General features: G+C 36.9%; 1 protein-coding gene across 6 annotated transcripts; it reads left to right on the top strand.

Annotated features, from left to right (window-relative positions):
• Nucleotides 1–24: 24 nt before the first annotated feature.
• Nucleotides 25–27,987, top strand: LOC105285907 (poly(rC)-binding protein 3). 6 transcript variants are annotated; one of them, XM_011350459.3, is made up of 8 exons: nucleotides 25–84; nucleotides 4,984–5,239; nucleotides 10,086–10,142; nucleotides 10,546–10,944; nucleotides 11,594–11,998; nucleotides 19,248–19,344; nucleotides 19,693–19,972; nucleotides 22,979–25,837. In XM_011350459.3, the coding sequence occupies exons 2-8, from the start codon at nucleotides 5,159–5,161 to the stop codon at nucleotides 23,358–23,360; spliced, it is 1,701 nt and encodes a 566-aa protein (XP_011348761.1). In that variant the 5' UTR covers nucleotides 25–84; nucleotides 4,984–5,158; the 3' UTR covers nucleotides 23,361–25,837. The 6 variants fall into 6 exon arrangements, with proteins under 6 accessions (XP_011348761.1, XP_011348760.1, XP_019889374.1 ...); XM_011350458.2 differs by having other exon boundaries at nucleotides 73–204; XM_020033815.1 differs by lacking the exons at nucleotides 25–84; nucleotides 22,979–25,837 and adding exons at nucleotides 91–225; nucleotides 27,437–27,987.
• The last annotated feature ends 7 nt before the right edge of the window (nucleotides 27,988–27,994 follow it).

Raw genomic sequence — 27,994 nt, 5'->3', positions numbered from 1 at the left:
GCACGCAGCGCTGCGCATCGTCGGAAGCGAGCGGGGTTGGCCGAGACAGAGAGAACGAGGCAGACTCGTCCGCGTTCCACCGAGGTAGTGCAGTTTTGCCGTGTCGCGTAGAGTGTAGTGTTTTTCTTCTCTCTTCACCCCTCCTCGTTTCCGCGCCTCGAGTGCAGTGTGCGTCGATGCGACCGCCCGTACCTTCCCCCCCTGGTGAATAAGTAGTGCATTTAGGTAAATTGTCAAAAATATTCCGCGTCCGCGTGCATGACCGCGCCCCGCGCGCTCGATCGCGAGGCAACGTGACGACGGACCGACGGCGACGACAACGGCGACGGCGGTGGCGACACTTCTCGAGCGAGGTGGAGGGCCGTTTTGTGCGCCATCATATCGGACACGCCGGCGTGTCCTCGCCGCCGCGATATTAGCCGCGGAACCGACACGTACATACGCGCGTTTCTTCCGAGTCGAGTCTCGAGAATGCGAGGTAGATGAAGTCGAAGGAACGGCCAAATGCTTTCGCGACAAGGGCTTGCGGGAATATTGCGAGGGCGGCATTCGCCGCTTTCGAGCGACTTCGATAAACGCCGTCGGCTCCTTGGCTATCTCTCTCTCTCTCTCTCTCTTCGTGTCTCGCTGGATCGTTCCTGCATGGCGTCGGATTACAACGACGACGACGGTGCTCTGCCGGCACGCGTCGTGCGAGTCGAATAAGTGGTAAAATCTCGTCGCGAAGTTGTGCCGATGAACGTCGACGCGAGGTAGACCCGTCTCGCGTCCCCGTCGCACGTCGATAGCGACGGTTCGCGCTTAGGGTTCTCGTAATTAGCCGAGCGAGTCGATACGGCGGCGGGAACGGCAGGCGGCTGCCGGGTCCGACGATTAGTTCCCACTAAAATTTAGTATCGACGGTTGGGAGTAAGCTACCGTGTCGCGACGACACGTTTCTTCGTTGTCGCGGCACGGTGTTGCCGATGAAGCTACCTTCGATGTTGAAGCGAACTTCGTGCTAATTACCATCGCGGTACGTAACGCCGACGCGCGAATCGAATGCTACGTCGATAATGATTTCGGCTAATTTTGTAATTATCGCGTTCGCGACTTCGCTTCCATCTATGAAAGAAACGAGGAATGAAAATTGGATTCGACGATCGGCCGCGGTGTAACCGCCGCCTAAGCCGCACCGGGGAAACATCAATACTCTGCTTTTAAATCGTCGATCCGCTGAAAAATGGCCGCGCTTAGATTAGTTTGATGTCGATATTATTTTTCTCGCCAAAGTGGATCGTGAAACCGGATCGCGATGGCAGAAATTGCGGTTCCCCGCGAGCCGAGAGGGACGATTCAAGCGGGATTAACGTCGATCGTCATTGGTGCAACTGCTCTCCAATGGGGAATTCCGGGGAAGAGAGAGAGAAGAAAGAGAGACGCGCCAAGCGTGTCCCCGCACGCTTGGATTTCTGTCACGACTGTACCTGCTTCTACTACAGTCGACTGCTCTCTCTCTCTCTCGCTTGCATGCATCTGCATCCGTCTTTCTTCACACGCTCGATACACGCAGCATGCTCCTCGGATCGCGAAGTGTCGGTTTCTTCCTCGCGCGATCGCTTCGCGTCTTTGGAGGAAAATCGTCCGCGTTGATTGGCTGTTGCCAGCACTGCAACCGGCATCGCGGCGGCCTGCGTTCCTCCCTTAATACTTAATACTCAACTGTCTAATGGATCATGCAAAGTGTAAGAATAGGCATTTGTCAGACGTAAATGAAACGACTTTGATGCGAGTGGAACTTCGGGGAAAATCTTTCTCGACTTTTCGAATTCCCAACTTTGGGAATTTTTTCTGTCGATCCGAGAGAACGGAAATGACATTCGTGAACCGAGTGTACTCCAAGTGATTGTAATGTGATATCGTAAGTTACAAACAGCACTTGTTGTTCCATGTGGGATTCGAGACGCCTGTGTTTCACGTGTAACACACGCGCGAGTGTATGTCTCGAGAAATATTTCGTGCGAAGAGAACGTTACAAAATGTTGCTTATTTAATTAAAGATTAAGATATTCTTTTTTCGCAAATTTTGGAATGAGATGAATCTTTTTACTATGCTTTTATTCTAAGATAACGTCCACGATAGTGGACTGTTTTATTCGATGTCTTGTAAATTTTGCGATTTCGAGAAAAATTAATCGTGACTGATCATCCGTTTACTGTCCCGTTGAAATCGAATTTCGTTTCTGTTATCTAATGTTCATCTGGTCGACCAGTACAAGTGCTAGATTGTCCGAGGAAGAGAAAGGCTTGTAGTATGAATAAAGTAATCTACTTTCATTAAAACTCCGAGCGTGGAAGTTTCACAGATTCAAATTTCCCATCGCGTTAGGATGTACATTAATCGGTAATGTGATTACCATGAGCGACCATCGGTGAACCGTGCGCAAAAGTTCAATTCTATTTCCTCTGTTTTATATTTATAATCGCTCGATTGCTCGAGCGGTACCGTATAACTGAAATTATTATTTTACCAGATTTTATATTTTAGTTTGAAAAATGAATTCGGACTGCATCGAAGCACACTAAATTTGAGAATTTATTTAGGAAAGTTGAACAACGAAAGAATGATGAAACGTTAGTGGTATCGAAATTTCAGTTTATATATTGATCGATTTCCACTTTCCACATGTCGATACTTGTAGGAATTGAAGATTAGATAATTCGAACTTGTTTATTTCTTTGGCAATCTTTGATGTCAGGAATGCATGGAAGTTTTTCCGATGTTAAACACGTAATGATAGCTCAAGAATCTATTTACACACACGCACACACAAATTAATTTCTAATATTACTCTGAAAATATTTTACGTTATAGAAAATTTATTGGTTGATTTTCCATAGCACAAGTATTCCTTGATTTCGTATTTGCTACGTTCATGTCGCATCACGTGAACAATTTGCTTAAGAATGAAGAATTGACCAAAACTGTTATGTGATTGATTCGTCAATTGAATGTCGATATACCAGCTCGCGGACTGTTGCATTTGTGCGTGCGGTGACTCTTTATAAAATACAATAAAGTTTAATGAGTAATTGGCATCACATGAACAACAAATCAGATTTAAATAATCGATCTTTTGTTGAAATCTGTGTACACACACACACAACACACAGCGTAACTCAGATGTAACGAAATTCGGATTGCATTAAATTCCGTAGCTGAATTGCATCGCGAATTGCAACAGAGCGCAACGATAGTGGCTGCCTGCGTGGCCGATTAGAGAGAGATGGCGAAGGATAATATACTCCGTTTCCGATAAATGCTCTCGCATGGCGCTCGACGCAATGTTCTTGCATTTCCTATATTGCCCACAGATACACATGGAAATCGTATGTCCGAGACGAATTATTAAAACTGCATTGAATGCCATTAATTTGCATAATTAATTTAAATAGTATAGCAAAGATTAGACGAGAGTACTGGTATTCTGCAAGATATTGCAGGAAATAAACGAGGGGGGACGTGAAAGGCTTCTTGTGTTGGCTATCAACAAATACCTTTCCAGGATAAACACAATTGCAAAAAGCAAGATTGTAATTAGGTTGAGAAATGTTGGAAACGTCGTACTTCCTCTTTCTCGTAAAGCTAATATTCAGCAGTCGTAAGTTTGCGCGACGACTCGCTTGGAAAGTTGCGCTTGGAACCGTAGTGACCAAGTAAACTTTTACACAAAGCTGTCCATGAAACGCGATAAACATACGCAACCTAGAAAATACGCCGCGACACTCTGCGTCGCTAAATTCCTCCCTGTTCCTTTGCTTTATATTGTACATTATACGAGCTCGCTGTGACGCATTCCGTAAACATTCGAAACACCTGGAACCAGTGACTAAGTCCACAATCTGCAAGATTTATACCACATATAACGCGTTATTTATGAAGAGCATTTCTGACAATTTTTAATTTAGTATCTTATATATTATCTTGTTGCATCTTAATACGTTTTTCTAGAGTTCTTATTAAAACTGGACGCACATAATTCAATTGCAACTCCAAAGGTTGCTGTGCAAATGTATTTTTATGTTCTCTTTGTCCTCATAAAACAGATTAGGAACCTTGGACTTCTACTTGAATCTTGGACTTCTCGTCGCAGACACATTTTTTTAAATTTAATTTCCTTGCTAGTCTCTGTTGACGTAACGGACAATTTCGACGCTGATAATTTTCTTACGGCAAGTCTCCGATTCTTGCGAGCGCACACTTGCGTGTGAGAAGTGTACGTGTACAACCAGAAATGCGTTCTGGAGTTCATAACGGACCGACCAAGCAAACCTGTCTCGTAGGGGCTCTCATTGAAGAGAAGGGGTGTAGAGGAGTGCAGTTAGGCCTCTTTCCTTTAGAGAGGGAACTGAATATCTCGGGAGAACTTCTCTTCGATCACGTTTCCAGCAGTCTAACGATTGGCTCAATAACTAACAGCAGCTGTAATTAACATTACATAGCTGAAAAATAATACCGTGAAACGGAATGTATAAAATCCGATCGTCCGCGAATGTTCTTATTAGTATATGTTTCTCTTTTTTTATTTTTCATTTTTTCTACAATATTAGGTGATGTCGCCAAAATCAATTAATTAAACCTGGATTAATTAAACCTCGACGAGTCAATAATTCAACGTCTTTACTAACTACTTCTAAATCGCACGCTGTTATTATTTTAACTTCGATGTTCACTGCAAACCATTCCTTTCTGTGAATTTAACGATAAGTTTTGCTGATAAGTTTCTTCTCGTTTTGCCTAGAGCATCAATTTGCAAATTAATTGGAGATGTAACAAATATCATTCATTTTCGAGACGCAAATAAGACATTAATTACATTGCACAATTTCTTCCTGCTAAAATGTAAAAATACAATTCATAGAAACATGTAAAAAGAAAATCTGCATATATAGCAATTAATATATGTAAATGATTTCACAATTCAGATGTTCCTCTGATTTCAGTGCAAGACCTGAGCATACCTGGGAACGCTTGAGAAGCACATCTCCCGAAAACTCCCCGATCAGAATCGTTCGCCCAACCTTTCCCCTATCCTAATTGCCCTCCTCCACATCCTTTCCCTCTGCTAACGTCGAGAAGAAACCGTCTCATCGTAACCGCAGGCTACGTGATCACGCAATGGACGGCATGGATAACAAACCGGTGTTGAATGATGATCCTTCGGTCACTCTTACCATTCGACTGATTATGCAGGGCAAAGTAAGCTATCCGTTATGTTAATGTCATGATTTCAATTGAGTTATAGCGTTTATCGAGTTTTATTTTAAAACCTAACATAACATTTTGTTTTTTGAGAAATGTAATCTTTAATATTTATTGAATGACATTTATTGTTCGATAATTTAAATGTGATTTAGTGTGATTCAATAAGAAGTTAAAGAAGTAGAAGTAATATGAAATGACGCATTATTCAGGGCGGAAAATATACGTTCGATCTCGTCGTATCAAATGACCTCCCACACAATATTAACTGATATCAATTCCAGGGGAGGCACATTGGTTCAAAGTGTAAACGTATACATTTATCGTTTGTATTTCAGTTCTAAATATATTACCGTGTGCGTCCTCAACTTTATAATAGCACAGCAATATGCGATAGTGAAATGTTTAAACATTTCTTTCAATAGATTATACGCAGCATTCAACAATTCCAAATATCTCGTGAAATATTAATTTTTTAAGCACCTTACTCTGTCATTTTTATGGAATGTTTGGAATCTATTTGTGAAAATAAGGAAAAAAAAATGTTTCTATTAAAGAAAACGGTACGGCTGTACTTTCTTATTTTCCAATGCACCGTTATTGCACTTGTGGAAAAATCAGTCGATAGGAAAGTAGGCATATCATTGAACTTTTGCCTCTATCATTTTTTTCTATCTCCAACATAACAAGTGCTAGAACCTGTCTTGATTGTATGACCCTGCATTTTATTAGTATGATGATTAACAAATGTTTGAACGTCTATCTTAGATCGTCACTTAAAATTGTAATAATTTCTTGGAGTTCTAAGGAAAAGGCATAATTATTCGGCTGGCGTGGCAGCAATAAATTTTAGGCTTTCAATTATCTTGAATTATTTAGGAGACGCGTAGCGACCGCTTTCAACACATTGTGGCTAGTCACAGCGTGAAGCATGTAACATGATTCTTCCATTAGAATATAGAAACTAGCTCTGTTTCATATTAACAAGAATTAAGATGAGAAACTTAAGTTTTTGCTTCAATATAATTCCTTATTCCGTATCAATATCGATCAATGTAATAAATGAAAACAAAAAATTTTAATATTGACGTGTAATTTTGTTGATATTAGAAATCTTACAGACAAGGTTTACCTGCAGCAAATCGTATTTACATAAAATTAAAATAAAAGACAACTTATTCATCATTAATTGAATGAGTTGCACAATCTTTTTCACTCAATCAGTTTTTTGAATAAAACATTAAACATATATCTTTAACTGCGCATGAAACGCTCAAGCTGTAAAATATACGAATACTTTCAAATGCTGCCAACAATTTGAAGTGATTGTTTGATACGTAAACAAACCTCGTACATATATCAAATTTCCTACCAGCTACTACCTCTCTAAAACAATTGACCTCAATTTTTGTCAGTCTCAATTCTTCTCAATTATGTGCAGAAACTTGCTTTACATTAAAATTCATTAAACATTAGTTTAGTTACATGGAAAATATAGCGCAAAAAAAAATTCTTTCATGGCAATTTTTTATGCTTATTATTTTAAACATAATCTTCATTGCGGGGGAATTGTACATATAAATTTCATTATATTATTATTGAAAGAAATCGCCCATTTCGTGAAAGAAAAACATTCTCTTTATTAAAACCACCTTTCGGACTTGATGTATTCCTTATATCTTATTTTCTCTGAACTTATTCTATTAAATTGTTAATTTTCTGCAAAATTGGTCTGAAAAATTAGTCTGTTCGTTTTGGAGAAAAAAAGGAACTCGTTATATTATTCAATTAATCAAATTAAATGTTATACGATTAATTAGAAATTGGATATAAAGCAAGTAATCACGTAAAGAAAAATAAGATAGCGTTATCTCAAGTTTCCAGAGCTCGTACCCGGAAATATGCAAATAGAAAAAATTAATCTTGCAGACTGAGAGTGAAAGTTCTCCAACAACCATGTAATTTGATGCGTATATCAATAATTACGTCATCTATAAGATTATCGTGCTGCAATTTTGCAGAAAAGTAATTCCGAAGTTGGTCCTTTTTTTGACATTATTATCAAAGTTTTCTTAGCCTGTCGTTCTGTTCAACCCTTGTTCTAGGAACACGTCACTTACCACCGTTTCTGTTGGTAATTAATTATCGTACACGAGGTGCAATATCGCTTGTCGTAGCACGAGTAATTAATGTCCGCCGTCTCAGTAATTAATCGTACTAGCTAGACCAATGTCTCCTTCGATGTGCAGATCTTTTCGCTAAATTCACTCTCTTGCCAAGTTATTTTCCGGATATTATTAGTATAGTAAAAACACAGCCTTATTCAGCAATATTTTAAATCAACTTTAGCCTTATTTTGTTTAATTAAATAATAGAGAAACTGTATGGTAAATTACTATAATATTTTTTCCTAGTTTATGAATTTTGCGATTAAATTAAAATAAGTATAAATTATATAAAGAAAAATTTTCAGATTAAAACACAGAAGGAATTGATTTAATTTATCTAAAATCTTTTGTTCTTTTTCTTCTATACAATATTATTTTATTCTAATAATTCTAAAATAATATAGTTAAAATAATATAATAAATATTTTATGCTGTTGACTGTATAAATTACGTGATTGTGTAACAATACTATTTGTTGGATTATTCAGCAGTTAGCTATGGCAAATGCATTGATTTTATGGACGCTAATTACGCGCTTCTTTATTCAGTTCGCCAATGTCGCGATAGCACATATTGCAAAACTCGTTTTCGGAGCTTTGCAGACGTGTAAACGAATAGTTGGGCAGACTCTATCGCGAGAAATAAATACGTCTGGTCGCATTTTTGGCCGAAGAAACATTATGTCTGTTGTAGAGTATGCACTGTAGTCTTCTGGGACAGACTGGTGGACATCAGCCAGGGCCTTAAGCCAATCAGGTGATGCATCATCACTTATCGTGATTCCACCATCCTTCCGATCGGATCATACCCGCCTTATTCTTTTTGCAAAGAAATCCATTGATTTTTATGGAAAATTAGTACATCTTCGTTAATAATTTTATCGCACTTAGTAAAACAAAACATTACAGAAGCTTTGTGATCTAAAAGTAACAATCAATTATTTTTTCTCGTACTAATTTTTTAAATCATATTGTTTCTCAATTTTTCATTATTATGCAAAGCCATTTCAGCCATTCGTTGAATGTCATGGTCACCACTGACCTTACGATACTTCTATGGCGTAAATATATTTGGATCGAGTCCAAACTTTGGCTTATCTACACAGACAGTAATCTTTTACAGCTGTTATCTCGATATTTTCTTCTAGTTTCAGTCATGTAATATTAATCTCTCTTCAGCTGTGCTTTGATTGAAATGGCGGTTAATATTTTCAAATCCGGAAAGTGCACTCCTTTCAGTCTGTATTTCTTCGTCGTATGTATTTTTCCTGCGCTTTCGAACAAGTCTCTAAACTCCAGCAGGAATTGGATCGTTGCCAGGGTCATTGGCCAACTCGCGAATCTTCAAAAGTCCTAATGATCTAAATTACTTTGGTAAAAAAACTTCTAAAACACTTTAATAAAACTTTCGCATAATTTTTAATATATTATATTTATCTTGACGAAATAGATTTTATTCTTCATGTCTTTCATTAAATGTCAAATTATTATTGAAACTATATTGCCGAAACCTTTTTTCTGTTACTTGTTGCTGGTTTTATATTTATGAAGCGTCTAGCACTTCGTATATTTGATATTTGGGATATCATTCAAAAAATATTCGACATAAAGATCCATTTTTTATATTCCCTGTATTATCATCCTTTTTTAGTTCCATTCTATTTTTGCGATAACATGATATTTACAGAAGTAGGACAGTATCAGGAAACTTTTATTTTATAAAAGTAGGCTACACTCAAATTATTGACCGATAATGTAACTATACATTGCTCTCGGAAGTGGCGTTCGAGGAGCCGCCATGATATCCTCCCCAGTTTGATAACGCGATATGACTTGATCTCGAGAATTTGCAATCTCGTGAATTTCGCTGATCTTTAGTGACCCTCGTGTCTGGCACATGGCCAACTCTTCTTTCTTCATCCACTGGCTTCTTGTTCTAGCTATATTAGTTTCGGCATCTAATTCGTCGACGATGACGTTTGTTCAATCGTCACAATCTTCTCAATGCTTTGATTACTTCAAAGTTTTCTAAATTAAGGAATGATAAATCTAGCATGAAATTTGTCTAGAAAACGTTGGCATTTTATCTGAAATACGTCATTTAAATTTAGAAGAAACGGAGATATACCTGTTAACCTGTTAACGTTAACCTGATAACGCTGTTTGCTCTTAACAGCGTTATCCTGAGGTCATATAGTGTCAGAACCTGAGTGGACATCAGCTACTCGCACAGCTCCGATACTAATTATAGGACAGTTATATTCTGCCATTTATTTCGTACACGTCTCTCACAATTGTTTTCTGTATGCTGCATTGATCGCCTGATGAAAATAATAGTATAATGACGTTAACATGCCTAATATGTCTAAATATATATGTATTAAATCTTTTTTTTCATCGGAAAAAATGTCCGTATTTTGTGACTTATTATTAAACAACAATCAATATATATATTTGTATTTCCCAATAGCATTTTTATGTTATTGTGATATCAGTACCGAATATAATACCTTTATTGCAGTTACAATATGAATTGTAAACGATTCATGTATTATTCGAAATACAAAACAATCCAGCGTATATTATTGAATTTAATACCTAAATTTATGTACAAATATTATAGAGACGTTTTGATTAACTAATTTAAATCGACATAATATTCTTATTTTATTGCAGGAAGTTGGTAGCATTATTGGGAAAAAAGGAGAGATTGTCAAAAGATTCCGTGAGGAGGTAAATATCAATTAAATTCTTATCGTGAGACTAATTACCGATCGCGTGCCTTCTAACAACGATAAATAATAGTCACGTAACATAATCACATATCACATGAAAAATTGTGTGTATGAGAACATGTTTCATTATCATTATTACAATTATTATCATTCTACAATCTTAATTTAATTATATAATACATATCAAAATTAAATATATATTAAGATAAATCTTTCTTACATGTATAAGTTTAATTCCTATCTTTATTATTTATTATTAGAAACATGTATTTCGTCGAACATTTCTTAAATTTATTCAACATACTATTCACCAAACTAAAAAGTAGCTTTATATATTAATACGTGCAAAGATAAAGACTTATAGATAAGAGAATAATAACTTTTTCGTTTGCACAACGCAGTCTGGTGCGAAAATCAATATCTCTGATGGCTCCTGCCCGGAACGGATAGTGACTGTCACTGGACCAACGAACTCGATCTTCAAGGCGTTCACTCTGATATGCAAGAAATTCGAGGAATGGTGCTCCCAGTTCCACGACATCCAAGGTGGCGGTGCCGGAGGCGGCGGTGGCGTCTCGAGGCCACCTATCACGCTCAGATTGATCGTGCCTGCTTCGCAGTGCGGTTCCTTGATCGGCAAGGGCGGTTCCAAGATCAAGGAAATTCGCGAGGTCACCGGTGCCTCCATCCAAGTTGCTTCCGAGATGTTACCTAATTCAACTGAACGTGCAGTAACCATATCTGGTACCAGTGAGGCAATCACGCAGTGCATATATCACATTTGCTGCGTTATGCTAGAGGTATGTACTATGAGGCTGTGACCTCCCGATGGTCGATCATTCTAGTCTCGTCATAGTTCGTATTTTGAAATCCTCGATTAAAGAAGATGCTTTCCGAAGCTACTAATAACCAAAACCTGCACTTCCGTGGCCATGATTATTCGTGAGTATGCTATTGATTTCGATCAAAGATATACATATCAAACCACGAATGTAATCGTCATTGATTCATTAGCAAATATTTATTAGCCATACCAGCAATCGAAACGAACTTATAATAGTAATTAAATGTAATGCTTGCAGTGCCATCGATTCCGTCTCGATGAAGGAACGATTGCTTTAAACATATATACACGTGAAAATAATTTCAAATCGTATACTTGTACCGATACAAATTATGATGAGCTAGACCTATTAAAGTCCGAAATAAATTATTAACGCAAGTTTTGCATACGCTTGAATTTTTTTATCGCCAGAGAAATACCTTTTTGTCATAAATTATCTTTTTTATGCAACTTCTTGACATGGATTGAGATACATCCGATTGTGGACTTTAATAGGGTAAAAGGGCCATCTCTTGATACGACGTCTGCATAAGACGTTGTACAAAAGATCTGCAATGGCTCGATCGGTGTATTCGCACTCGTGTGTGTGTTTCTTTCTGTTTCAGTCCCCTCCCAAAGGTGCCACGATCCCTTATCGCCCCAAACCCCAAGTCGGTGGGCCAGTGATCCTGGCTGGTGGGCAAGCCTACACCATCCAGGGTAATTACGCGGTGCCCGCCCACTCGGACGTAAGTACAGTATTACCATTGCCCGCGCCCGCTGCCGGGCCCACCCCGCCCTCGCTGAATACCCAAACTTTGGCGACCTCGCCCTTCGCGGCCCACCCTTCGTCCTCGGCCTTCGCCGCTTCTCATGGGCACCCGCTCCTAGCCACGGCCCACCTTACAACCCCACATCATCCTCTTCACCCAAGCCCCTTACACGCCAGCGTGGCAGGCCTCGCCGACCCCCTGCTGAAGAGTGGACACTTGCAGGCAGCCCTCCCGCCCGCACACCTCGTGGCAGACGCCGTAAGTCTTTTGTTTTTCGTGATCCACCCTCTCCCGTACCATCTCTCGACATCCCCGGTTACCACGTATCTATCCAATGACATATATGTATTAAATATGATGGATTTCCATCCATCCGTTATCCGAAAGATCGATCCCCTTTCAGTGTTCCCTCGTTGTTCACCACGATTCTTGATGTATCCGGCCAAATTTCAATAGTGACCCGAAGATCTCAGCAGATGGCTCGAAGTTGGAATGATTGCTAGAAAAGTCAGATAATTCATGGGAAAACACAATAACCATATTTTCAGTATATATGTAGAAAAGTGTAATCCTAAATTCTGGTCAGAAACGACTGATGGATTCGAATGATTATATTACCGCAGTTAAAGAATTTATGTTTGTCGAGCGCTCTTGGTATTTCAATGTGTACGTTTATTGTGTTTCTCCACACAGTAACTGAGAAAGAGGAATTATTACCGTAATATCTGTTTGTAATATTAATAGAGTTGCTTCGCGGCTACGTTAGTGGTCTTGGAGGTAGAAAGTTTTATAGGTTTAACGAATGATCGAGCGTATAGTTACCGGTGCGTTGCAACAACGGCTTTACGTTAATGCCGTATTAGTGCTTGGTTGTGAAAAGTTCGCGGATTAACGTGGAAAGTTTTATTTAGGCGTGATTGTTTTCGTGGTTGGCTGATGTTGATTTAATTCGCGCTTGAGTTCATTTTTTCCTCTAACCGTTATTTCGTTAAAGCAGTTCCCGCACTGAGTTCAACAATGTGAATATTACCGGTTGCGGTGAGAAATTTTATGCGAATTGTGAATAACTTTCAATCGGGATTAATATGCGGCAGCGAATTTTCTTCTGCTTAATATTTAATGATAGTTATTTCGGGAGATGATTCGAGATACACGTAGCTAATTATAAATTTTCGGTTAACATATACATATACATATAATTTGCGATTGCATTCATCTTGCATCGTTTCTTAAGAATTTAAATGTCTTTAGAAGTTTCTCTTTGCCAAAATTTATAGTACTTAATATACATATAAATGATTCTTTTTTTCTGATCGGATGTTATAAAATATCTAGATATGTTAAAGTAATTTCAGCAAAACAAGTGATTATTATTTAAAATACAAAATAATAATATAAATAGAATAATATAGTAAAATTAGGAAACTTGTACTGATTTCGATACAACCGTACATCTAACATCGTTCCAATTTCCAACCAAATGCGATGGGAGCTGATAATATGTTTGTTAAATATATCTCACTATCGTCTAGGCCACCTGGTCCCAATCCTCATAAAACTCTTTGCTATCCTCTGTCTCCTACGTACATGTATTAACACCTTGGCTTTCTGCTTGATCTCCTTGTACGGTTACGAGCTTCTTACACAGAAATATTTATTTCGCAACATCTTGCAACTTTTCAACTGTGAGAAGATGCGAACAAAATGCGACCATACATAATTAGCTCTCGCACCGTACATATCTAACATTTTCTCTATTTGCGTGACTTCGATCACGGATATATCTGAAATGTAATGTCATAACAATTCTCAACGTGATTGTATCAGGAATTATTTATTGATCTTTTAGATGTTTTCTTATCAAAAGCATGAAAATGTCGATAATTTCTTTTTTAATTAATTAGAAAGACACTTCTGTTACATTGTATTTTAATAATTGTTATCCAATGTTTTATCAATGTTCAATTTACATGAATTATCAGTAAAGATTAAGAGATGAACATTTTTCAGAGATCTGCGATATTAGTGAAGTCACGCGAAGTTGATCAGTATTGCTTTTATGTAATCTGTAACGTTACATGCACGCTTTCTCTCAAATTATAATTTTCTTTGTTTCTTCTAATTTCTAAACATTTATGTTTGCTTTTATTAAATTTGTCCTAAGCCTGCGTCGTGTTTCCTTTCGAATGCTTGCGATTGATAGTAAATTGTCTATTTTAAAAATTGCTTGCCTACTTTCACAGTGCAGAAAAATTTGATGATGCATGCCACGTGAAAAGAGCGGCGAGTGCACGACATAAAATACAATTTGATACCATGTGATAGGAATTTTCAGTACTTCCAGATTAAAATGTTTTATACTTTTTTTATACTTTTCGTTTGCTGTAATAAAAGTTCATCTAATGTGGCTGATTTTAGCTTGCGATATTACATTAATTTTTAAAAACAGTTATAATTTACGTGCGGCATAATTATCGATTTTCTTAATTCTAATTATGAGTATTAGAGTTGATTGCTTTTAAGAAATTACTATTTATTTATTCATTTTGATATTAACAACATTTGCGCGTATTTTTTTTATTGTTAGTGTGATGTTAGACCTTCAAATCTAGAATATCTAGAAGTTTAGAAACATGCAACTTGGTATCTGAAAATTTTCGTCGTGCATTTAGCCATTGCATTTACATCGTTCCATTGATGATCGTATTGAACTGTTTTGGTTGTGTCACTTTTTTATAGTCTCTTTTCTTCACATATCATTTATATGTATTCTTGAATAAGAAAAACGCAAAATTGCAGGAAGAGATGCATACCAAAGTTATTGATCTTTGTAATGTCTAAGTACATGCATTGAGAACAATTAAATAATCTAGTTTTATCGATACGATCATCGTCTAAGAGCGGTAATCCGATTCCTCTTAGAAGGAATATGGAAGCAAAATGCGAATTTGCTTCGAATCTCATACCGAACGATGCCAAGTCTGCTTAGCATGAATGCTTGCTCACGGGTCGCACAATGGATTCGTCATGGCTTGTCGTTGGATTTGGCCAGAGAAAGAGACATATAGAAGGTCCCAGACATTACTGTCACAAGTCTCTACGAATGGCTTGTGATCAATGAGGAGGCCAAATCGATTTACTGAGTAAACCGGCATTATTCCGAGCTACCATACATTATTGGTGGTGCTCTGAAAATCCACTCGTCCAGCCGTTCGATCGGCAGATGCCACTGAAACGTCATCCTGATAAATGTCTACTCAATCATGTAATCAATTGGATTATAACGACAAAATATTGATTTTAAGGTGCACTGGGAAGTGTCGAAACATTAATTTTCAAGTATACATTCACATTTTCTTAAAACAATTTTCTGTTTCTGTATTGCTGCGATACTTATAATTATACTTCGTAATTATAATGTTTATTTTAATATATTAAAAGATTATTTAAATATAATAAAGACATTAAAATATTAGATTATCAAATCTGAATTTAAATGTTAATTTTTGTCACAATTAAATGATCGATAATGTCATGATTGTATCGTAGAAATTTAAACGTAGATTGTTGCGTTTTAATTGAGTTGCAAATTAATTGAAATAATTATTTATTTATTTCTTCTTTTATTATCGATTTAAATTCAAATGGGTATTTTGCATTTTAAAGAGAATTACATTTAACGAGAAATTATATTCTTTCTTTCTAAATATCGAATTTCCTGTGTGATGCTATTTCCAAAACTAATTAGCCAAATGTTTTAATGGAGCATTATCAGGATGACGTATCGTCGCGTCATACCTTCTGTCCTATTTTCTCTTTCTGTGCGCTTTTCAACGACCGACGACCGACACAGAGCCCGACTTCCTCGAGTCCGATTTGTTATCAGGGAATAAACGACGCGAGATATGCGATAGAAGAAAATATGTCTATACCATAATACATCCCATTATCTTCGGATATATTGCGGCTTGACCAGTTTCTTTTTCCTTCTTTTTTTTTCTTGTTCGATCTTACTACACATCAACTTCGAGAGACGTGGCTGAAAGGGTGGGTTGATCGGAAAGCAATGAATAATACTTACGATACAATATCACAACGAATAAAGAAATGCATGCGTGGCACGAAAAGAGGTAGACTATTTAGGTATATTATTACTATTGCGCTTTATATCTACTTTTACGATCCCATGTTTAATACTTTCTCAGTTTCTCAGTCTGCTTGATAAACTCTACGGCTTACAGTACACGGTTACTACTTCGCTTCTTGTCCTATACACTGTTTCCGATTTTGTGTTTCTGTTTCTATTTCTCTCTCGATCTCATAAGAAATTGTTCCCTATTCTCCTTTTTAAAACAGATTTCCTTTTCTCAATAACAGTGACAACAATCAAACTGATCCTTTAAGAGAAGAAAAATTTATTTGTGGAAAAACAACACTATATTTTAGATTTCAAAATGTGTTTAGTTATTAGTATCAGTGTAATTGCCTTAAATATTTTATTTCTCGCTTTCTGTGTTAAACACGACTAAGAAAAAATGTTCTCATTTACTATCATATCAATGTCTTTTTTTGCATTATAAATGATTCATGCATTTAAATCAGACCTAAAAATCCGAAAATTAGATTTTATGGAAATGAAAGATTTTATTAAAATATTTTATGTATTTATAATCATAAAATTGTAGAAAAAGTTAAGAAAAACATTTTTTAATGATGTATTATATATTGATTTTATATTCAAGCAATAATTGAAATATTTATTTCCAGGAAGAAATAAAAATAATATTATAATAACGAATATAAATTCTAAATTTACATATCTAAAATTTTATTCTGATATTCGAATCATAATTATAAAAATTTTTAACAATTATTAAGTAGATTAACGAAGTAAATTATTTATGATATACCAGTATATTTAAAAACCTTGTATCTATTCACATATTTATAAACGTTGTGTTTAACTTGAGTTTTGCGAGAAATAGAAAAGAATAACATCCTTTTGATATACATATACGTGAGCATATATACAAATATCCACATTTAATATCACCCTTGTCGGACTGTCGCGCTACGTTTTGTTCGTTTCTTCTTTATCCTGAGTTGCCCATTGTCCCCTTGGCATCCTGTTTAGAACAGCATGGCTTCTGGCACTCTTTTAGCTAAAAGTCAGCAACGAGTTCGCGTTAGGGTGGGCTGCCCTGTACATTACGTTTCCACCATTTAAGCACATTAGAGATCACATCGAGACCGGTTGTCTATCAAAGAGGTGTTTGCAGATTCATAAATCGCAAACCCGAATCTGTGCTAATACACTCTTCAAAGGATTTCTTAATTTTTTTATTCAGATAGTAACTCACACAAACATAAAATATTTTTTTATTATCATTATTGTCATATAAATAATATTTTTACATATGTATACATATCAATGTATGTGTGCGTGCGTGTGTGTGTGTGTGTGTGTGTGTATGAATGTATGAGTGTATATGTATGTTATATGTTATATGATATATACAAGGCGGACATATTATATTTTAATATGTCCTATTATATATATAGTGTCATTAAAAAGAAATTTTAAATGATCATGACAATCTAAGATTAAAATAAAGATCTTATTTCTTTTTTTAAATTAAATAACTTCTATATATGAAACAGGTTCTCTAAAATAAGAAATAATTAGGTAATAATTAAGGTACTAATTAAATTTATTTACACTTATGTGTATATACATGTATGCGTATATATGTATATACACATATGTATATACACATGTATGGATGAATAAGTAATTGAATGAGTGAATAGGTAAATTAAATACGCGTTCATTTCAATATATGTTAGGGATTGTATCATATTTTATGAGATTTTATCATACATAAGAAGTTTTACACATAAGTTGAAATAGATAATTACATTAATAGAAAAGTAAGCGTCATTTATATCTGTCAGGATGCGATACTTACATTCCAAGCTTTCCTTGGAAATTTTCAATTTATCAAGTTTATCATAATATTAAATTAATTAATACAGCGAGAGAAAATAACGCTTAATCGGAGATATTCATAAAAATTTCAATATTTGACTTGATATTTTTCATTTCCTGGTTAGATAATAATTGTGATTGCAGTCATAATATATATCATGTATAATATTATTCACGTTCTCTTTCACTTTCTTCCTGTCTCTTTCTACAATTTTTGAGTCCTCCCCCTCATCGAGACATTTTTAAGTAATTTCTGCCACGATTTTCGAAGTAATGCAACGCAGTTTACTATAACCCATTTTATCTATAGCCATTTTACATTGCGTGCCACTCGTTTTCTCAGGGTAAAGGCCAATCTACAATGTGCTCTTTGCTTCTTGTTTTCTGCTCTTTGCCTCTTGCGTCTTTCACACACTATTTTAGTGCGTGAAAGACAAAGAAACAAGAGGTAAAGAGCAGAAAGCAGGACGCAAAGAGCACATTGTAGATTAGCCTTAATTGTCTCGGATAACTATTTGTCAATTTGTTAGAATCTATTTTTTGAAATATATGTAAGTTTTTATATCTCGATAAATATCTAGAATTTATAGAAGGCTTTAGATGGTATTATACGATTTATATAATATAATATAAAAAAATAAGATATTCCCAACTGTTTTTATATGAAGTCATATTATACAGGGATAAAGTAAAATTACAGTAATAACATTCTGAAAATAAAATTGAATTTATATTTGCATTATAGCATAATCAAGACTTGAAAATATTTAGAACAATTCGACCAGATATTTGTGCGAATTAAACAAAAACTTCATAGTTATTTACTATATATTAATGGATATTGATCTTTACTAGTTTTCTAATTTTTGTAATTGTACTGCAGTTTCAACTTACCTTGTAATAATTTGTATGGATAAATCACAATGAAACTTTGTTAAAAAATATTTTATTTTTATTAAATTGTTAAAAAAGAAGTAAGGCAAACTTGATACTTTAACAATCGAACGAATCTTTTGTATAGTTGCACGAGAAATAAAAACTTTACTCATTTGCCACGTTGGAATTTACGCTCTGAGTTGTAGTCAGGAACAGTACGCTCAAATGACTGTTATAGGTAGCTCGTCACGAATCAGCCGTCGGACCATTCCCAGGAAGTCGGGACGACCCATTAATTATATTCGTTGCGAAAAACGCGAGACGACGACACTGAGAGTTTCATACGTCAATATGATGAAACAAATCCAAAATGGTCGACGAATTGTTAATTGCGTGCGGAAAATGTTCTCCCCTTTCCATGTAGAACCAAGTGATCTATAAACCTGCCCCTAAGCTAAAGAATTCTTTCTCTCAAAGCAAAATCCTTGAGCGTTGACGCGTGAGAAAGTAAACAAATTTAATCATAGATATATTTTTCGGTGTCGTCGTGTAAACACTCTCCTCCCCCAAGCACACCCCAAGTGCTTATTACTTATTTATAGCTTCCATTTTTAACGGGAAATGTCTTCATCGTTGTTGCAGATGGGCAAACTGGGCAGCAATCCTTTAGCTGGACTGGCAGCCTTAGGTCTCGGTGGTCTTGCCACACCAGCGAACACAGGTGGTCTTAATCCAGCAGGTAAGCGAACGTACATTCATCAATACAATACAATCATTGGGCAAGTGCTTATCTTATATATTACCTTATGAAAATATTTAATAAATAGTTAATAAAATTTATGAGAGTGTTAAAGACAAAATTAAGATAAAGAACACTAAAGTGAATATAAAATGAATGATTAAATTCCAATTAAATAAAGTCGGTGCAACTAATTTACTAGTTCAGACCAATTCCTTGTAGAAATTATTTAACATTCGTAAGGAATATATTTGCTTGTTCATTTAATTATCTACGTAGTTTGCACTACGCCACGACGCTAGGAATTGGGAAGAAATTCTTCTAATGTTTGCGCAAATAATCATATAGCATTAGCCGCATTGGCCGGGAGCCAGCTGCGTACAAGCAATACGAATAGGCAACAACCGGCGGCGAACAATCAAACGCACGAGATGACTGTGCCAAATGAGCTGATAGGTTGCATCATCGGCAAAGGCGGTACCAAAATTGCAGAGATCCGTCAGATCTCCGGCGCGATGATCAGAATCAGCAATTGCGAGGAGAGAGAGGGTGGAGCAACAGACCGCACGATCACCATAACCGGGAATCCGGACGCCGTGGCGTTGGCACAGTATCTCATCAACATGAGGTGAGTACAACGGGGCCTGTACACTATTTCCTCAGGCCTATCAAAGACCAAAGGTCAACCTTTGGACCGACAGAAAACCATTCCGAGAGGTTTGTCCAAGGTTCGGCTTTCGGTATTACGAATTGCATTTCCAACAGAAGCAGTCAAACTCGTCCCGGCTACGTTTTGCGGTGGATCGCGGCAATTGCCCTTGGTCTATTTTTTATTTATTTTTCCCGCATCTCTGCCGACACCGCTCATCAGATAGTATGCGTGTCGTCGGCGTAGAGTGGTTTCTTGTTACCCTCTCCAACCGAGACCCGCCGATTCGCCTGTTTGTGTTACTCGTTCCTCACACAACCTGCTGCCTCACTTAAGTTTAGTGTTTTAATGGTGAGACTATGTAAGGGATAGTCGAATCGGCACCCCTCGCGACATCTCTCATCATCATTGTTACTATTCTCTCACGACACTCACGTATAGATGACTTTCGTTCACTTTTGTTGGTTCATTGAAATCTCGCATGAGGATTAACGTAGATAATACAGGAAGCTAAAATGTAAATGACATTTTAAGAATGAACCTTCTGAATATGTAAATAAAAATAGAATAATGGGAAATATTATTCACATCCATAATAAAGAGATCGGGGGATTGATGGTATCACCTAAAGTTATACATTTTTACGAATATTAGAAAAGATTTCAGAAAATTACTTTACGTTTTAAAGAAAGTAATTTTCCGACATCAAGAAGAGTCATCTCTACTGCATGTCGTCGATGTTACAGAGGTGGCGTTACTCTAAAAAAAAGGTTGAAGATGCAGCGAGATTATAAAGAACGCATGCAGAGACTATAGAATCACATAATCACGATAATCCACGTGAAAATTCTCAGATGAAAATAGCAAAACAGATTGTTGCGTAACGCTACCTCAGTTTGCAACGAAACAGGTCATATGTAGTCGTAAGGTAAAGACGCGAGGAGAAGACGTCACATCGACGGCCATGATCAAGGGGCACCAGCGTTCACGCGTAGATACTGGAAGAGACATCATCATCGACACGAAATGGAAGAGGATCTTAATCCTTTATTTCCAGGTCCTGTTTTCCAGGTCCAGTACCCCGAGTATCCTGCAGACACAACTCCGCTCTACATTCGTTCCCATTGTCGCTGGCTGTCCTTTCAAGCAAATAAATTACCGACTGAAAGATATATGAGGACTGTCGCTCCGTTAGTGACGATCAATCCCAAACAGTTCCAAACAAACGTATCACACAAAGTTCCTCCTTTTAATTCGGTTTTTAATGACTCGGTTTCTTTCTAGTCTGATAGGCTCCCGGTAATGGACGATTAGCTTAACATTTACACACATATAATTCTATTTTATTGTTTAACTTAATTTGCTAGAAATATTCTATATTTATCTTTGGAAATCGCGAATATCTTTCTAATGTACATTAGGTACGGTTGTGTAAATAATACATTTATTTAAGCGGTAAATGTGAAAGGTTTCTCTCGTCCTTGCCAGGAACCTTTGCCGTAGCATCTTTATATTTTAGTTATGTGCTTCACCGCTGTGCCATCGCTTAATGTTCATTGGTCGATGTTCAAAATCTGTTATAATTTTTCTTTTTTTTATATGTATAATTATGCTGTGGAACTAATATATTTTCATCATAGAGACGTTAGAATGGTGAACGGTACTAACGCAATTGAAGAGATTCGAGGACGACAAATACGGCCGGCACAAGTTCGCGAAGCAAATAAGACACATAATCAAAACAAAACTTCACCAGCATTAGCGCCAAGTACAGTTGAAACGCGCGGATTCTTCCACACACACACATATATACGTACACTTTCACGTTATAATTATATAATCCATTATATTTTATTCCAGATTGTCACTCACATTTTACTATTGCATATAAGTAGCGACCGTAATATATTCATCATCTCGATGCTTCTGTATTTTGTCATCGTGTTTATTACGTATACCTCAGCACTCCCGTCAGTCACGATCTGCACTCTGCCATTTATCCAGTCCCAGCTTCCTATTCAGATGCTTCTGACGTATCATGTTTGGTTTTGCCAACCAATCACAGTCGCAATTAGATACACGTCGCATAATTTTGCGATTTGACCATATTAACAGCAACGTGACTCGCTTGCACGATTAACATGGCTTGTGGCAGAGTGCATATCTTTGTGCCTGGTTTACTTTGATTTCTACCTTTTCTATAAGCCACGATGTTGTGATTCGTTTTACCGACGCACGAAAATCGATCATTCTAGTCACAATGTAAACACAAGTAACAATAAATATGTAACATGTAAAAAATGGCATGTAAATATGACGAATTTGAAATGAAGGCATATAATAATAGTGCCGGAGTCTGTAAAACGAACCACGAGCCTGTTACACCTAGAAACAACCGTGTCTCGTTCGCAAATCTACTATTAGCGGTGGATGTAACACATTTGTTGTTGTAGGAATTTATATTATCCTGGAAGTAGACTAGCGAACGCGCGTTTATCTTCATGGCGCATCTTTGCTGCGCGTCTTCTGCGGTAGGACGCATTTCGACCAGTTTCATGTTCAACGTGCCACAAACATATTTTACTCTTCGTCGATGCTCATTGCACGCGCGTTAGTCAGTAAACCTAAGTTGTCTGTTGTGAATATTCGGTAGGGTCTAAATGCGGCCTGACGCCATTAAGATTTCCCCACGAACCACGTAGCCGGTGTACGTGATAATCACGCTCCACAGAGCACATCTGGCGTAACTCTCTAAGCCTACAACTTGTGATTTAGTTTATCTTCTTTTCTGACGGTTTTTTTTTTATATTCTTCGCAGCAGTTATTACTATGATGTACGACTTACTACTATTACTACTTTACATTTCTCTTCTTTACTTTTTATCATCTCTTGTATTTTTTACTTTTTTTTTTTAAATCTTTTGACACTGTTTTACGAGGAACGTTCCCGCCCTCACCTTTTTACATTTTGTGTCTTTTCCCCAGTGTCGAACTGCAGAAAGCTAACCTAGAGGCCCAAAATACCCAAACCCCTGGCAGCGGTACCACTCCCGGGGCATCCGGGGCCAGTGCTTCCCCCTCTACCACCACTACCACTGCCTCTCCTTTGGCCAGCGCCATCCCCTTGGCTCAGCTGCTAAGCAAGCCAGGCGCCCTCAACGCCCTATCTAGCCTCACCGCCCTCGGCGGACTCACGGAATTGCTAGGTGGTGCTGCTGGTGCGGCTGCATCCGCGCTACCGGTCCAGACTACCGGCGTGCACCGATCGCACAAGACCTTTACACCGAGGCTACGTAGCCCGGGCGCACCAGGCCCGACTGACAGCGGCAAGTTTAAATCCGAGCGTAGCAAGTACAATCCGTACTGAGCAAATGAACGGCAAGCGGTGGGATGTTACAGGGAAAACATTAAACGTACACACATTTACACCAATAGCAAACACTTGTGTAACACTGAGGTAAAACGCGTACGGACGCCAGGGTAGCGAGTACGGATCAAGACTTGGCGAAGGATCGACTTGTCACTTGTACTTTTCTTAATGAATGATTGTTACAAAGACAAACAAAACTTACTCTAGGAGTAAGTATGATTAGCTACTTCTCTCGTCGCAGAATTTGACCAATTATTGATCATCACAAAATTAATTTCTGAAAAATGTAATTTTTTAGAAAATAATGATGGCAATACTTCACTTGAAGTATTGGCTACTTCTCTCGTCACAGAATTTGATCAATTATTGATCATCACGAAACTAATTCCTGAAAAATGTAGTAGGTTTTTTTAGAAAATAATGATAGAAGTACTTCACTTGTTCAAATTTACTCATGTCCCCCTGAGAATTACTGTAGATCATTTGATAATATTTATTTGTTTTTTTAAGTATTATTTTGAGCTGCAGAAATAAATAATCGTAGGATTTAAAACTTTTTGTATTGCACTTTTTTCACGTCAATCAAGTCAAACTGATCCGATGCTAAGCCTTAGAACCCACTATCGTGACACGCCCTCCGAGATCAAGATAATTGATGCTATCATGTAAAGACTGATTGTGATAAAAATAATAAAACGATGTGGGAATCATTAATAATAACTTTTTTGGAGATTTCTCACACGGCTATTGGTATAATTTTGCGTTTCCTTTTGTAAGCGATTTCTCGATAGGCTCGGAGGACGCGATCGCTCATGCATTATTGCAAGACACACAGTCTTTTTTTTTATAAAAATATATATATACATAATTATTATGTGTAATTATTATCACATTATTACGTATTGCAAATTATTACCGCTCTGAAGCAAAGATTCTTATTATTAGTGTAGTTGTTTCGATATTTTTTTATAGTCGGTAAAAATTTCATTTAACAGAAGGAAATGTGTCGTGCACATGAAAATAGGTATGCGTGGTGAAACATAAACAGAAGGGGAAGATGTACAAGTGAAAATATTCGGAATCATGTGTTTATTATTCTTTATAAGAAGTCGTGTTCAAAGAGAATGCTCTATAATCATGTAACATGCTGTGAATGACTTTTTCGGAGTCTTCTTTCTTACATAAAATAAAAAAAACAGCAGTTGAGCGATCGTTGAGTTCACTGGAGCACCAGCAAGGTGAATTTTACGAAGCATTATATAGCTAATCGTTTATCGCTATACGAAATAATCAATCAAGCTATACATACATAGTGGTCGTATCGTTGTATAATAATAATTGCACTTAATCCTTATACGTCGGCACGCAAGACGACTGATCTGCATAAGTTCACGTGCAGTCTACGTTACGAAATCAAAGTAATAAAAACACACATATACACACACAATGAAACACAATCAGACTTTGAATTCTACAATAAGTTGACTGTCTTTTCTTCTTATTCTAAGATTAGAAAATGTGGAGCTGAAATCATCTAGTAATAGAAAAACAGTTCAGTCGATTAGATCTAAGCAATTACGGGGTAAAAGGCAAGATCTTTTAGACAGTTTCGGAATGTTTCATCACTAATGGAGTCCTGAAATTCGCTGCAGAAACCTGATTCATAATGAATACTTGAAAAATAGTGATCAATCGCGTATGTATACGATCGAATCATTAGATATACTGACCTATTAGGGGTGATTATTATAATTTAGCAGCACTCGTGATAATTACAATCAATTTTATGCATAAAAATATCAGTTTCAAATTAAACTCATTCGTTATAGCAGCAAAATATCTTCCCATTATATTTTCCAATACATATTGTATGGTCTCGTTCCATTTATTTCTCATCGAGACAATAAACTTGCCGAAGATGCTAAACGATAAAATATTCGCGATGAAATGGACAGGAAAAGAAATATTACAAGAAACTGATAACGCATTAGAAGGTACACGCAAACTCGTCATGTAGGTATATCAAGTGAAATAATGCGCACAATGGCGGCATGATAAATTGAGAATTTCTTTCGAATTCCAACGCGAAGTTTGAGCATTAAAAACCTGATTAAAGAAATCGATATAATTCAGAATTTAACGAACTTGCTTTAACGTCTTCCTTGTTGCTTCTAGGAAGATACTTAATTGTTGTTACTAATTGCTAGTAATAAAAATTAAATAATGACTTGTGATAATAAATTAAACAATTTAAGACATTGAGTACTTGGAGAACGCCATTGCTATGCCTGATATCCCTGCATCGTACATAGAACAGATTGTAGGCAAAAAAACAATCTTCAGCTACATGTTGGTCTCTATAACATTGTCGCAGAGCTTATATGCTTTACTGACTAGCTACCCTGTATCATCTTGTTAAATAAAGCTAGGCGTGTTTATTACAGTAAGAGAAATACAATACCAAATAAAAAAAACTTTGGCGTACCTGCGAATGAGGTCCCGCAATGCATTGATTCGTTAGAAAGTCGTGCGATACAGACGAGCATCTTATAATGGATATAAGATATAAACAAAAATCTGCTTCTCATCCATTTCTTTTACAGCAAGTAATGTGCTATTCGTTTTCAAATAATTCCAATATATTGCGCGACCACTTTCATGGCACCTCGGCGTTTTATTGCTACCTTCTTTCAAATTGACATTTTCATGTTCGTGTGACAGTTGGCTGAATCATAATTGAAGGGACAGTTGGATGAAGAAACTGATCCATTCGATTTACGGTATTTTAAAATCCTATATATATGTTTTCGTTTGTTTAGAGGTTTATTCTAGACGAGCGAAAAAATATCTGGGTATACCGTAAGAGTGTGATATGGCTTCTTCATTCCTATTGTTTCTTTAATTCCATTTCTAATAATAATGCTGTCGTTATGAAATTAACGTTTTTGCAGAAACCTTTCTTGACTTTTATTGAGCAAGCATATTTTACATCTGTACTGACATAGACATCAGACTACGCGTCGCACAATTGTATGTAATTGGTCGTATTCTAGTACATTCAGCGCTGTATTTTTATGGCTAATTTATATTTATTACAATGAATGGAATTTGGAATAGATGGAATCCTTTTAGCGCTCAATGTACATTAAGAATACAGGCCATCAATGCCCATACATATGTATGTCTCACCATATCTACACGTAAGTGTAAACGTAACCAAGATCGGAGAGAAACTCAGAATACAGAAAGAGATATAGAAAGAGGGAGAGAAAGAGAGAAGATGTATCCATCCAACCAACTTGACCCAGGCTCCTGCCCGTTTTTGGTAAGCACTATCCGTTCCTTCGTAGTCCTGTTAATCGACTTATCCTGTTCGACTGTTGGCTGCGAAGTTTTTCATTTATTTAGTTTTTTAATTTTCACTTTTTTCTTTTCGATTTAGTCGCTACGCAGTCTCTTTTACACCAAATGTACGACCAACCATCCGAATCCTTTCGAGCTGACGAGAAACTCGCTGTTTCGAGAAAAATCTTACGTAACAAAATTTCTATAAATTATTTTGAAAGTCGCAATAACGTTACATTCTCTGCTCTTGGCAGACGCAGTAATAATTTTATTTTGCAGGTTTAAAGACAGGTCAAATGTCTGTAATGTCGCTCTACTGATGGTTCGTACAAAGTTTGTAGACCGGGCATGCATTAAGACGCGAACTTTATCTCGACACAGATACTCTTCAGGAGAATCATTAGATTCGTGTTATATTTTATACTTCCACGTCGCATGTCTTGCAACGTCTCAACTCGGACGAAAAGATCGAAAAAAAATCCCGCCTTGTTAACTTTTTCCTCCGAGACTTTATTGGGATTGTGTCTAGGTTCTTCTTTAAGTATAACGGAAGTTTACAAAACTTTTTAAAGAAAGAATATAAATAGCATATCAAAGAAAAAGATATATATTGATTGTTTAATAAAGATCTGGAAACTATTATCAGAAATCTTCCCTCATACTTTGCAGACACGACCAACGAAACGAGTGTTACTCTCTTTATTACAAACTGATCGATTGTGTTTCAGGATATCGATGGAGACGTCGGGTGTACCTATGCCCGCGTATCACTTCATCCCACCGGATCACATTGTGAAGTCGCCGATCCACTAAATGTGGAGAGTCATCGTGATCGTTATTACCGCCAAAAGGACGCGGGCTATCGCAAAGCGCGTGAAGCTGTCAGTAGCATCTGGGGCTGGGCCACACACTGTGTTCAACCAGCTTGCAAATCGACACACTTGCAAAAGGAACAAGATACATTACTGTGAGAAAAGAGAGAGAGAGAGAGAGCAAGAGCGAGAGAAAGAGAGAGAGAGAAAGAGACAAAACATGTACCCACACTCGCATGTACTGGGAAAGGAGTCTACTCGTGCGCGCTTTAATTAAAAACGCGTGCATCGACAGATTGAACACAATTAACACGTTCACACAAAACACACATTTATACACGCATATACATATATACGTATACACCTTTACGTACATGGAAAGACGAAGAAGATACGCACGCGCGTACACAGACACACACTCGAGTGTACAAAACTGTACAAAAGTTATTTAAACAAAAGAAAAAAAATGATGCA

The sequence above is a fragment of the Ooceraea biroi genome, chromosome 6 (genome assembly GCF_003672135.1).
Source record: "Ooceraea biroi isolate clonal line C1 chromosome 6, Obir_v5.4, whole genome shotgun sequence".
NCBI lineage: Eukaryota > Metazoa > Arthropoda > Insecta > Hymenoptera > Formicidae > Ooceraea > Ooceraea biroi.
This window is presented reverse-complemented; position numbering and strand designations above follow the sequence as displayed.

Coding starts and splice junctions, on each gene's coding strand:
- LOC105285907 (XM_011350459.3), top strand. CDS start 5,159: ATGGACGGCATGGATAACAAACCGGTGTTGAATGATGATCCTTCGGTC. Junction 10,143..10,545: donor TCAAAAGATTCCGTGAGGAG/GTAAATATCAAT, acceptor TGCACAACGCAG/TCTGGTGCGAAAATCAATAT. Junction 11,999..19,247: donor CACACCTCGTGGCAGACGCC/GTAAGTCTTTTG, acceptor TCGTTGTTGCAG/ATGGGCAAACTGGGCAGCAA.